The sequence below is a fragment of the Leptodactylus fuscus genome, chromosome 1 (assembly GCF_031893055.1).
Source record: "Leptodactylus fuscus isolate aLepFus1 chromosome 1, aLepFus1.hap2, whole genome shotgun sequence".
In the NCBI taxonomy this organism is placed as follows: Eukaryota; Metazoa; Chordata; class Amphibia; order Anura; family Leptodactylidae; genus Leptodactylus; species Leptodactylus fuscus.
In genome coordinates this window covers 2,220,106-2,234,841 of record NC_134265.1, presented here as the reverse complement: position 1 = coordinate 2,234,841, position 14,736 = coordinate 2,220,106, and the positions used below count along the sequence as shown (strand labels likewise).

Here is a 14,736-nt window from a genome sequence, read left to right as displayed (position 1 = left end):
TGTCTCCTGTGGATGTATCTCCTGTAGATGTGTCTCCTGTAGATGTCTCCTGTGGATGTGTCTCCTGTAGATGTCTCCTGTGGATGTGTCTTCTGTGGATGTGTCTCCTGTGGATGTGTCTCCTGTAGATGTCTCCTGTAGATGTCTCCTGTGGATGTCTCCTGTAGCTGTGTCTCCTGTGGATGTGTCTCCTATAGATGTGTCTCCTATAGATGTGTCTCCTATAGATGTGTCTCCTGTAGATGTGTCTCCTGTGGATGTGTCTCCTGTAGATGTGTCTCCTGTGGATGTCCCCTGTGGATGTCTCCTGTGGATGTGTCTCCTGTAGATGAGTCTCCTGTGGATGTGTCCTGTAGATGAGTCTCCTGTATATGTCTTCCTTGGATATGCCTGCTGTAGATTTCCTATGGATAGGTCTCCAGAAAAGAATAAGCCATCATTCAGGTAATAAATATGTTCTGCCAGTGTCAGCCTTAACTGCTGAGTTAATAATTATTTCTGTGCTTTTCATCGTTAGTAATGTTACATCTCTGGAGCAAGGTTCTCTACTAGGCAAAGCGGAGACCACCAGAATCTAAACTGGAAGAGTGAAGATCCTATGATGTGTGCTAGGATCACTAGAGAGTCTGGAGACCACACGGTTCTGTATTGGGAGCAGTAGACTTCACAAGTTTCCATACTGAGAGAAGTGGAGACCACCAGGTATTGAACTGGAAGAATGAAGATCTGGAGATCAGTACTGGGAGTAGTGGTGAACACAATATTCTGAACTGGGAGAAGTGGTGATCACCAACATATGAACTGGAAGAGTAGAGATCCAAGGACCTGTACTGGGAACAGTGGAGAACACCTAGGGGAGAATTTCTTGTGACTGGTGTTTCATATTTTAATAAAGTCCTTGATTAGAGCGAGCTGAGCCTGATTTTGGTTCTTAATAAATCAGGTGTAAGCCCAAGCACCAGAATTCAAAATTATGCCGGTTCTAGATATAATTCACACCAGTTTTGTTGCACTAAAGAATCCCAACCTCGTCCTGCCCATCCCACATTCACACCTGACTAAGTTACAGAACTGACTATGTGGTGCATCTTAGGCACAATTAAGGGCTGTGCTCCAAAAATGTGCCACAATTACACCCATCTACTCCAGAAACTTGGCATAGATGGGTTAATAAATTCGCCCTAGCTTGAGCCAACCATGAAGCAGGATGGACTTGTTCTGAATTTGGGGCCAAGTTACCACCACAGAAACTGGTACAGGAACACTCCACAAACTGAAATCAAAGTAGAAGAACCCTCAATAAACTTACAAGGAAGGCAAAACCAGAAGGATGAACCAGAAGATTGAATGTCCAAGCCAAGGGTCAGTCTATTGACAAATTAGGAGACAAGCGGATTCCCATTAACAAGCCAAAAGTCAGTCCAGAGAGGTAACATCAGAGCCAAAATCAGAAGCCCTAGCAGATTTGCAGTAACATGCCAAAAATCAATCTAGAGCAATCCAGTAAAAATGATCAGGAAATGAAAGTCACACGAGGTACAATGACATAGCAGGCACCTGGCTGAGGAGGAGGAGGGCTTAAATAAGGGAATTCTGAACACTGCAGAACATGTCTTGTAATAAGTATGTCTTCTGTAATAATTCAGACCTGTATTGCACATCCCAGGCTGCAGATTCAGGAGGTTAGTTCAGTTATATACCAACCCATAAGCCTGTGTGTGGGATGTGGTGAGAAATCACAGCTGTGGGATGGTAGACTGAGAACCAGCCATTGCAAATCTCTATATGGAACTATGGAAAATATAACTTCAAAGCCACATATGTCATAATTCATGTTTTACAACAATCTGTATATAGGAATATGGTCAGGGAGTGCAGATCCTTCTCTGCATCCAAGCATTAGAACCAATAGCCTCCAAAGCCACCCCAGTCTACCTCTCTGGTGAACTGATTCCTATGTCACCTTTCTATTTATTATGTCCATGACTTTCCAGGTGTATCGTTCCTATAGGAGGTGCCCACACAGAGTTATGGCACATTCCAAATGTCAGGTATACGTCTGTTGACTTGGTACATGTGATTGGCCAGCCCTAGTCATAGGTGGGAGGTTCCCATGCGGGGGCTGGGTTAAGGTTCCGATATTTGGAGATGCCTCCGAGCTCCTAATCTGTCCAATTATTTCTCCACAGCTGGAGCCTTAACCAACCCAGTTAGAGGTCAGAGGTCAGTGTCTTTACCTTACTCCCTTGTATTTTGTCCTTGTAGTGTCTATAGTGAGTGCAGCTAGTGACAGGAACCCACTTAGTGCATTATTTATAGCTCTAGCTCATACCTTACTGACCTGTCTATACATTGTGTTACCCTTATTATGTAGGTCAGTACTAGAGGAGGGCAAACTGCTTCGTCATGAGCCGGTTTTGACCGGAATATTCCAAATCGTAAGATTTTTAATGAAACCAAACTAATTAAAGTGGACACAGACATGAGCATTGTGCAGGTAAGAAGACGAGTGTATTGTCAGGCCTGGCTCACATCAGTTTTCAGTATGGGGACCCCCAAAGGGAATACCAAATGCACTGAGAACCGGTGAGCTTATGAAAGCACACAGACGCCATAGACTATGATGGGGTCCGTGTGTTGTCCGCGCGGTATCCTCACAGAATATGCGGAGAGGAACGTACTTCATGAATTACTGTCCTCTCCCCCAAAACTGGACAATCCGCGCACTTAGGAATAATGGATTCCCAGGTCACTTGTATTCTATAAAAGCCTCGTTATTGATAAAACGGGAGCACAACGCATTCCGAGGACTAGGGTTCGCTTTCTCAAGTGCAATAATAAATTCCCTAACAACATATATGTGAATAATCTAATCCATATATGTAACATAAAACAACGATATCACCTCAATGTATGTGCCGAGATGAAATATATGGACAATATATAACAGCAATGTCAATCCCTGCGGCTGTGCAGAAATACTCATTCGTACACAAACAATATCGCACGTGGTCGCCTTGTGATCCAAAAATGTATTGGATAGTGAAATGGGAGCCGTTAGACCACAATTTCAGACTTCCCATGACACAAAATGCATGGGTTATAGGGATAATATGGAGAGAGCACCTTCATATGGGGGATTACAAAGCCATTTTCGTTCCACTGGGGGATTATGAGAAAAATATGCAAATCTTTTTTCCCAGATGTAAATAAAGAAACAGCGTCTCTGTTTGCTGCCCTCTAAGGAGTGATATTCTCTCCATCACCTGGTCACCCAGCCAAACCAGTTCTCCCTACGCTTTGCTGAAGAGATCCAACCAGAAAGAAACAGCGCCGTCCACAGCTGGGATTCTGTTCCTTTTGGAATAGATTTATTGGTTTGGCTAATCCTCGCATCATAGAAATAGACTTATTGAAAAGCCATGCATGATGTGTAAGAGGGCGACCAGTGCCGCACCTCCCATGAGGCGACCTGAAGTGAGCGCTTCGGGCGGCCCTATGCCAGGGCCTCAGGGAGGGCGGCATTTTTGCTTCCCTAAGCCAGTCCAGGACAAGCTGTCCTGGACTGGCTTATCACCGAGCGGTGGTTTGGGGAGGCCACTGGAGCAGCGCTGCTCCAGCAGCCTCCCCTCACGCTCAGGCAGAGAGCAGGCAGACTCCGGGCCTACTCTCTGCCGGCGAACGGCGCTAAGCCCCGCCCCTTCACTCGGCCACGCCCCCGCTCCGCCCCCTCCTCCCGGCCGGGGGGGGGGGGGGGCGGCTTTCTGCAGTTAGCCTCGGGCGGCGAAAGGAGCAGGCTCACCCCTGAGGGCGACCCCTAGAGGGCAGCTAGCAGACGCACTGGTTTCCTATTTACAAAATGCATCATAAACTTTCTCATCTGGTGATGACTGGTGAGACCAGAGAATCCGGGACCAGAACAATCGCTATAGCCACTGCTTATATGGCTGACACAACATCCCGTAATAAGCAGAATAGTGAGCATGGACTAATCCTGCAATCAGATGATAGTAGCCTAAGACACCTGATCAGAGCCGACTATCATGGCCAATAAGGCAGCAGCAGGTGAGCCAAAGGTCGTGGCTTCCTTGGCTCCTTTAAGTAATCAGTTACCCTGAGCCTGTACCGCTCTGCAAATGGCGATTTCACCGTGACACTGACATTTTTCTTTACCTAGAATAAGCAACAATGTTTAACATATTTTCTGCAAGTGAAGCCACGGATATTCTACTAGTGCAGAGATATATAACAGGATAGAACAGACAAGCTCAGAGTGGACAGATACCAGGAATCAGAGCAACTAAGAAGAGAAGGAAGACTCCAGGGTCACTTAGTTCTCTGTGCGGAGTGATCTCCACTTGGTCTGATGTAGATTATACAGCCTGATCACGGGTGGGAGGAAGGACCTGAGATAGATACTTGTCACACTTGGGGTGAAGCAGACGGTCACTGTGATAGGAATGTGCAGCAGCTGTGGCCAAGATATTAGGGTCACAGCCTGTTCCACTGCGCAGTCCAGCATTCATAGGGTTAATTCCCTATGTAGCCGATAGGTGTGGTCAGCGTGCTCCACCATATTATGTCCTGCCGCCTGCTCCACCATATTATGTCCTGCCACCTGCTCCATCATATTATGTCCTGCCGCCTGCTCCACCATATTATGTCCTGCCACCTGCTCCACCATATTATGTCCTGCCACCTGCTCCACCATATTATGTCCTGCCAGTTGCTCCACCATATTATGTCCTGCCGCCTGCTCCACCATATTATGTCCTGTCGCCTGCTCCACCATATTATGTCCTGCCGCCTGCTCTACCATATTATGTCCTGCCGCCTGCTCTACCATATTATGTCCTGTCGCCTGCTCTACCATATTATGTCCTGCCACCTGGGCCACCATATTATGTCCTGCCGCCTGGGCCACCATATTATGTCCTGCTGCCTGCTCTACCATATTATGTCCTGCTGCCTGGGCCACCATATTATGTCCTGCCGCCTGCTCCACCATATTATGTCCTGTCGCCTGCTCTACCATATTATGTCCTGCCGCCTGCTCCACCATATTATGTCCTGCTGCCTGCTCTACCATATTATGTCCTGCCGCCTGGGCCACCATATTATGTCCTGCCGCCTGCTCTACCATATTATGTCCTGCCACCTGGGCCACCATATTATGTCCTGCCGCCTGCTCCACCATATTATGTCCTGCTGCCTGCTCTACCATATTATGTCCTGCCGCCTGCTCTACCATATTATGTCCTGCCACCTGGGCCACCATATTATGTCCTGCCGCCTGCTCCACCATATTATGTCCTGCTGCCTGCTCTACCATATTATGTCCTGCCACCTGGGCCACCATATTATGTCCTGCCGCCTGCTCCACCATATTATGTCCTGCTGCCTGCTCTACCATATTATGTCCTGCCGCCTGCTCCTCCATATTATGTCCTGCCGCCTGCTCCACCATATTATGTCCTGCTGCCTGCTCCACCATATTATGTCCTGCCGCCTGGGCCACCATATTATGTCCTGCCGCCTGGGCCACCATATTATGTCCTGCTGCCTGCTCTACCATATTATGTCCTGCCGCCTGGGCCACCATATTATGTCCTGCCGCCTGCTCCACCATATTATGTCCTGCTGCCTGCTCCACCATATTATGTCCTGCTGCCTGCTCCACCATATTTCACTATAACACACCATTTTGATTTCCCATCATGGGATAATCTTTGGTGGCTTTTTTTTGTAAAGCCAAATCTTCATCGCTTTTCAAGTTGATGGCAGCCATATTTTTTTCTCCCAGACAGCAATGACCCCTGGTGCATTTCCTTCTGAAGTTCTGTACAGGGACTTACTTTCGTTTTGATTGATGCCACTTTATGCAGATTTGTATCTTGTGCTACATAATATCTGGGATAGAATAAACAAGGCTTAATAAGAAGTTTATTGTTCTGTTCCATCAGAGGAAATGGTTAGAGCCCCGGCCGGCCAGGACTGTGTAATAAACCTCCAACCTTCAGGATCCTGCTCAGCTAACCAGGACCTACGAGGCGTGACCGCCAGGGCTCAATCATTACTCCAATAAACCACTGGTATGAAAGAGTCACTCAGGCATCAAATAAAAATAAAACATTGTCTAAAGTATATAAAATGGAAAAACCCAACCTGTGCAGAGTGACCATAGATGGGAGAGGGGTGGGGAGCGAAGGAAGGACACGAGGGACCCGCGGAGAGAACAGTAGGCACACATGGATCCTGTGTTCTGTGACCTAACACATAAAGTTTTATCTGATGTCAATTATACAAATCATTTAACATGTCTGAGATGCCGAGATCTGGTTATACGGTCTATGGTCATGTGATATACAGTCTATGGTCATGTGATATACGGTCTATGGTCATGTGATATACAGTCTATGGTCATGTGATATACAGTCTATGGTCATGTGATACACGGTCTATGGTCATGTGATATACAGTCTATGGTCATGTTATATACGGTCTATGGTCATGTGGTGTACGGTCTATGGTCATGTGATATACGGTCTATGGTCATGTGATATACAGTCTATGGTCATGTGATACATGGTCTATGGTCATGTGATATACAGTCTATGGTCATGTGATATACGGTCCATGGTCATGTGGTGTACGGTTTATAGTCATGTGTTAGAGTCAAATCCTCCATCTTTGTATTTTGTCAGTCATCTTGTAACCTTTCACACATAAACTGTATAAGTAAGTCGCAGCTGGCTATTTGTATATCTTATCTTCATGGTATATGGAGGTCACTGAGACTCATTTAGCACCAACATGACATCTTATCTCTGTTTCCATGATATATGCATATAGACATAGTGTAAGCTGTTAGTTCACACATAAGTGTTTTTGAAACTTTCTTTGTTTAAGGACAAAGTACAAAGTCCATTAAGCTGTAATGATATGCAAATTACATGAGGCCTCAGCCAATAGTCATGTGCCAGGTTTATCTTATAACCAATCATTTTATGCCAACCATGTTAGAATAGTCCAACCTGCTCTTGTCTGTATTGTATTTAAACCACCTTTGTGCACCATTAAATTAGAATCCACCTTGATACACCAAACACCATGTGTCTTCGTGATTCTCCAGGTCAAAGATCGGCTGTAGCCAATCTTGGCCTGTTAATTAATTTTCCTTTACAGACAGCATATCTCTGGGGTATTATGATTCCCCCGACACATGTGATATACGGTCTATAGTCATGTGATATACGGTCTATGGTCATGTGATATACGGTCTATGGTCATGTGATATACGGTCTATGGTCATGTGATATACGGTCTATGGTCATGTGATATACAGTCTATGGTCATGTGCTATAGGGTATATAGTCATGTGCTATACGGTCTATAGTCATGTGCTATAGGTTCTATGGTAATGTGCTATAAGGGCTATGGTCATGTGCTATACGGTCTATGGGCATGTTATATACGGTCTATAGTCATGTGGTGTACGGTCTATGGTCATGTGATATACGGTCTATGGTCATGTGATATACAGTCTATGGTCATGTGATATACGGTCTATGGTCATGTGATATACAGTCTATGGTCATGTGATATACAGTCTATGGTCATGTGATATACAGTCTATGGTCATGTGATATACGGTCTATGGTCATGTGATATACAGTCTATGGTCATGTGATACACGGTCTGTGGTCATGTGATATACGGTCTATGGTCATGTGATATACGGTCTACGGTCATGTGCTATACGGTCTATAGTCATGTGATACACGGTCTATGGTCATGTGATGTACGGTCTATGGTCATGTGATATACGGTCTATGGTCATGCGATATACGGTCTATGGTCATGTGATATACGGTCTATGGTCATGTGATATATGGTCTATGGTCATGTGCTATACGGTATATAGTAATGTGCTATACGGTCTATGGTCATGTGCTATACGGGCTATGGTCATGTGCTATACGGTCTATGGTCATGTGATATACGGGCTATAGTCATGTGATATACGGGCTATGGGCATGTGATATATGGTCTATAGTCATGTGATATACGGTCTATGGTCATGTGATATATGGTCTATGGTCATGTGATGTACGGTCCATGGTCATGTGGTGTATGGTTTATAGTCATGTGATATACGGTCTATAGTCATGTGATATACGGGCTATGGTCATGTGATATACGGTCTATGGTCATGTGATATACGGTCTATGGTCATGTACTATATGGGCTATGGTCATGTGATATACGGTCTATGGTCATGTGATATACGGTCTATAGTCATGTGATATACGGTCTATGGTCATGTGATATACGGTCTATGGTCATGTGATATACGGTCTGTGGTCATGTGATATATGGTCTATGATCATGCGATATACCGTCTATGGTCATGTGCTATATGGTCTATGGTCATGTGATATACGGTCTATAGTCATGTGATATACGGTCTATAGTCATGTGATACACGGTCTATGGTCATGTGATGTACGGTCTATGGTCATGTGATATACGGTCTATGGTCATGCGATATACGGTCTATGGTCATGTGATATACGGTCTATGGTCATGTGATATATGGTCTATGGTCATGTGCTATACGGTATATAGTAATGTGCTATACGGTCTATAGTCATGTGCTATAGGGTCTATGGTCATGTGCTATACGGGCTATGGTCATGTGCTATACGGTCTATGGTCATGTGATATACGGGCTATAGTCATGTGATATACGGGCTATGGGCATGTGATATATGGTCTATAGTCATGTGATATACGGTCTATGGTCATGTGATATATGGTCTATGGTCATGTGATGTACGGTCCATGGTCATGTGGTGTACGGTTTATAGTCATGTGATATACGGTCTATAGTCATGTGATATACGGTCTATGGTCATGTGATATACGGTCTATGGTCATGTGATATACGGTCTATGGTCATGTGATATACGGCCTATGGTCATGTGATATACGGTCTATGGTCATGTGACATACGGTCTATGGTCATGTGCTATACGGTCTATAGTCATGTGCTATAGGGTCTATGGTCATGTGCTATACGGGCTATGGTCATGTGATATATGGGCTATAGTCATGTGATATACGGCCTATGGTCATGTGATATACGGTCTATGGTCATGTGCTATACGGTCTATAGTCATGTGATATATGGTCTATGGTCATGTGCTATACGGTCTATAGTCATGTGCTATAGGGTCTATGGTAATGTGCTATACGGGCTATGGTCATGTGATATACGGTCTATGGTCATGTGATATACGGTCTATAGTCATGTGATATACGGGCTATGGTCATGTGATATACGGTCTATGGTCATGTGATATACGGTCTATGGTCATGTGATATACGGTCTGTGGTCATGTGATATACGGTCTATGGTCATGTGATATACGGTCTATGGTCATGTGCTATACGGGCTATGGTCATGTGATATACGGTCTATGGTCATGTGATATACGGTCTATAGTCATGTGATATACGGTCTGTGGTCATGTGATATATGGTCTATGATCATGCGATATACCGTCTATAGTCATGTGATATACGGTCTATGGTCATGTGATATACGGTCTATGGTCATGTGATATACGGTCTATGGTCATGTGATATACGGTCTATGGTCATGTGCTATACGGTCTATGGTCATGTGATATACGGTCTATGGTCATGTGCTATACGGTCTATGGTCATGTGATATACGGTCTGTGGTCATGTGATATACGGGCTATCGTCATGTGATATACGGGCTATGGGCATGTGATATACAGTCTATGGTCATGTGATATACGGGCTATAGTCATGTGATATACGGGCTATGGGCATGTGATATATGGTCTATGGTCATGTGATATACAGTCTGTGGTCATGTGATATACGGTCTATAGTCATGTGTTATACGGTCTATGGTCATGTGATATACGGTCTATGGTCATGTGATATACGGTCTATGGTCATGTGCTATATGGGCTATGGTCATGTGATATACGGTCTATGGTCATGTGATATACGGTCTATAGTCATGTGATATACGGTCTATAGTCATGTGATATACGGTCTATGGTCATGTGATATACGGTCTATGGTCATGTGATATACGGTCTGTGGTCATGTGATATATGGTCTATGATCATGCGATATACCGTCTATAGTCATGTGATATACGGTCTATGGTCATGTGCTATATGGTCTATGGTCATGTGATATACGGTCTCTGGTCATGTGATATACGGTCTATGGTCATGTGATATACGGTCTATGGTCATGTGATATACGGTCTATAGTCATGTGATATACGGGCTATGGTCATGTGCTATACGGTCTATAGTCATGTGATATACGGGCTATAGTCATGTGATATACGGGCTATGGGCATGTGATATACGGGCTATGGGCATGTAATATACAGTCTATAGTCATGTGATATACGGGCTATGGTCATGTGCTATACGGTCTATAGTCATGTGATATACGGGCTATAGTCATGTGATATACGGGCTATGGGCATGTGATATACGGGCTATGGTCATGTGCTATATGGTCTATGGTCATGTGCTATATGTGCTATGGTCATGTGATATACGGTCTGTGGTCATGTGATATACAGTCTATAGTCATGTGATATACGGGCTATGGTCATGTGATATACGGACTATGGTCATGTGCTATACGGTCTATGGTCATGTGATATACAGTCTGTGGTCATGTGATATACGGTCTATGGTCATGTGATATACGGTCTATGGTCATGTGATATACGGTCTGTGGTCATGTGATATACGGTCTATGGTCATGTGATATACGGGCTATGGTCATGTGATATACGGTCTGTGGTCATGTGATATACAGTCTATGGTCATGTTATATACGGTCTACCGGCTCCACAGGACGATTTGCTGAATAGACGGGGTGTTCATACCCTCCGCAAAGGATGGAGGCGCCTCCCAGCTACACCGGAATGTTCTTCCAGACTTAACCCTTTGGCAGCCTGTTGGACAGGACGGCGTTAATCCCTCTGGGACTGTAAGTGTACCTACCACCAGCATTCTTATTTAGACTGAATCCTATGATCCAGGAGTAAATGGTTCTTGGCTAGTATAATTGTTTAAAGGGATTCAACCATTAAAGCAACTTTTTTTTCTAATTACCACGTCGCAATAGCCTTCAGAAAGGCTATTTGTCTCCTACCTTTAGATGTGGTCTCCGTCACGCCGTTCCTTAGAAATACCTGCGCAGTCGGCTCTGACAGCGAGATCCTGTTAGAGCCGACTGCGCATGCTCAATAAGGTCCGTACAGCTCTCTGATGCGCGAGTGAACTCATCCAGGCATCGGAGGTGTGCGCAGGCTTCAGACATGACAAAGAAAGAAGACGACAGACAAGGGGAGGAGGCAGATGAAGAAGAAGGACGCCCCCATTGCTGCCGAGACCTCATTAGCATACCGGTAAGTACCGGTATTTCTAAGGAACGGCGCGACGGAGACACATCTAAAGGGGCTGTGGCCAAAGGGGGTGTTACATAAGTTTTTTCAATATTAAGATAATTTGTCCTCTAAATTTGAATGAACCTCCCAATGTTCTGTGTAGAGTATGGAAACCCCCCACATGTGGATATAAACTGAGGTGTGTACAGTACAGTACTGAGTTATATCATGAGAAATGCAACGGCGTCACTAGGAGTGGCTGGGCTCCAAACATTTGACATGTCCCCCCCCACTGACCCTGACCGACCCTCATCCCCAACCGTCACGTGAACTGGGCCTGCGTTGCAACACATAAGGACTCTGGCCTGCCCTTCGTGACATCACCAAACAGGCCCAAAGCCTACCGTAGTGAAGGAGAGGTGAGTAACAATGTTTTTCATGTTCCATCACCTCCCCTGGCCCTCCGATCCTTATACTCTGGGGTCTCAAAAGATCCTGGAGTATAATGATAGCAGTTTTAGTGGGGTTTGCCAGGCCCCCTAATGTCCTGGCCCCTGTACCCTGGTAGTTATGCCACTGGAGAAATGCAAGAATTTACTAAATTAGACAAGGGGGCGGAGCAATCCTCTACAGGTAACCTCATATTCTCTCAGTCACTTACCATGTTCTAATTATCTACACAAACACACGTTAATTATTTGTGCTGACTTATCTGAGCGGTCTACAGTCACCCATCTACCCAACAAGATCTTACCCCATAACCTCATGAGAACCCACCTGTGACCTCACCACATCTGAGACATCACAAGAAAGCACAAATATCTGATGCAAACAGAAGCTTTTATTATTATATCAGGGTCAAGGAGCAAAATCAAAGGGGACAAGTCCAGGACCCAAAAGCTTGGAGCCTTCAGCTTAGGACCTTCTTCAGGATTGGAGATCAATGTCTCTATGGTTTCTGGATGGACGATGTACGAGGCCTCAGTGGTGGAGTGAGGACAGGGCTGATGACAGGTCTCTGGTCAGGGAGTGTCCAGGAGGTCTTCTATGGAACCTCTGGAGATGGAGGCAGGACAGGAACAGCTAAGCAGGAGATAGGCAGGACATCACTCGGGGGTTCCATGACTTCCATCTTTAGTTTTTTGGCTCATAGGTCAAATAGGCTTTCAGAGATTTCACTTGCCCATTCAAGCCTACAGCAGCTACCTCTGGCACATGATCTCCAGCAATGCTGACAATTTTGTTCCCTGTGCAGCCATACCCATCATACAGGATCCACACTCCGCTCTCCACTTTGTGGGACATGGCACTGTGTGTCAGGTTGCGGTTCTCAGCATCCTTCATAATGTGCTCCTGACCGCTATATTTGGTTTGCTCATAGACCTTGATGACATGATTCTGCAATGTTCCAGAAAGCTCCCGGATAGATCTGATGTTGTTGATCTTTAGAGCAGATTTGTAGTCTCCTTTCTGGTAGACAGCAAAGTCTCCCATGTAGTTGGCTTCAGAAAACACAACCCAGATGCCGCCTTCTACTCTAAGGGATTTCACTGAACTGATGGTGCCAAAATATGAAGCGTCACTGGTGATGATGTCATTAGCTCCAGATAGGTTTTCTCCAGAATACAGAATGATCTGGCTCATCTTGGCTCTTGTTGTGGCTGCTGCACAGTCGGTGAAGGCTTCAGCTTGGAGTGGTGGTTGGTCCCTCTGGAGCCCGGCTATATATTGGGTTGTGGGTGAGGACGCCCCTTCTCTGAGTCACAGTTCTCTGGAAAACCTTGTTGGTTTACAATAACATTCCCTGCCACTGCTGGGGGGAGGGGGAGGGGGCAGGGGGTTTCTGCAGAAAATCAGAATTCATTATCACCATGAATCACCCCAGAAAGTAGAAGATAAGGAGCCCTCATGGTTTGCTATGTTTTTGTTTAACCTGTTTTACTGAAAGTTATATAACAGTGTAAACAATAAAGTCAGGAAAATAACGCTCGCAACGAGCACAAAATAAGGTACAAAGAAATTACAAAGAAAAAACATGAACAGATAAGGACAAGCCACATGGCTACCCACCCAGATTTCAACACACCCACTATAGCAATATGGCAATAGAGAAGAAGGCACACTGGCATCAACAGTAGTACAACATACCGGGGCAAGGGGCCATGGACTGTCCCAGCAGATCTCATCTCTCAGGGCACAAAAGCATCCAGCGTCCATCGTAGTGCGGGGGCAGAGTATTGGGTTGTGGGGGAATCACACCATGCTCCCCAAACTTTATAGAATTTCTGGGGGCAGCCCCTCCCTTTGTAAATAATTAGGTTAAATGGAAGGATTGAAAGAATTAACTTCCGTCACTGGGATTTCAACAGAGATTTTGGGGCATCCACTGCAGGGCGATAGCATTCCTGGCATAAGATAAACACTCCATGCGGCTCCAGCACACACTGCACCTCCACACCCCTCTGCTCTCTCCTTCACACTCCTGCACTCTGACCTGGAACTCAAAGAGAGGCTCACTTCCTGTCTGTAGCTCCACCCCTCTTCCTAAAATGACTGTGGGACTTTGTGTATGCTGACAGGTTGTCTGGATCTCACTATACTGTCACATTACACAGCGTAGATCACATAAGATGACATTGTAGTAACCCACGCTGTGGGGCGCTACACATATACTGTACAGGAGACACTAGCAGCTGTAATTGGTGCAGGAGAGGGGAGAGGAAGACCAGAAGCTGTCAGAAGAGCTGGGGATCTCAGGCTCACCTTCCAACTCCCTGCTGTAAGATTGGCACTAGTTCACCGTTGATCCAGCAGGAGCGCTGGGGCTCCAGTTAGAAGAAGAGAAGAACATGGCCGCCAGCCACATGGAGAAGGCAGAGGTCACGATCAAGCAGCAGGAGGATCGATCCAGAACCGAGCGGGGACCAGGACAGCAACATACCATATACTGTCATCCATGAGGGCAGAAGAGCAGGAGAGCGACTGCCGGCTGTCTATGACCAATGCAGGCTGCACTGCCGTTCACTGGAGGGAGGCAGGCAGAAAATGGCCGCTGGCATTGGCAAGAGAGGTAGACCGCACTGCCACCAGGACCGCAGCATGCCGGGTGCCACCAGGACCGCAGGATGCCGGGGATAGCACAGCGGAGGATCCCCAGCATGGAGAACACTGTCAGGGGTGCGTCTCTGGAGTGTAGGAGGCCCAGGGTGCCAGGTGTCAGGATGGGTGCAGGATTATTGCAGTGGCTCAGGACAGAGCTCCGCTACATGTGCCCG

The 14,736-nt window shown here is 45.8% G+C and overlaps 1 protein-coding gene across 1 annotated transcript; it reads right to left on the bottom strand.

Annotated features, from left to right (window-relative positions):
- Nucleotides 1-12,595: 12,595 nt before the first annotated feature.
- Nucleotides 12,596-13,105, bottom strand: LOC142191871 (epidermal differentiation-specific protein-like). Its single transcript, XM_075262381.1, has one exon. It carries the CDS (start codon nucleotides 13,103-13,105, stop codon nucleotides 12,596-12,598), a length of 510 nt encoding a protein of 169 aa, XP_075118482.1.
- Nucleotides 13,106-14,736: the final 1,631 nt, after the last annotated feature.

What these genes read in the sequence shown, in the direction of transcription:
- LOC142191871 (XM_075262381.1), bottom strand. Translation starts at nt 13,105, where the DNA reads ATGAGCCAGATCATTCTGTATTCTGGAGAAAACCTATCTGGAGCTAAT.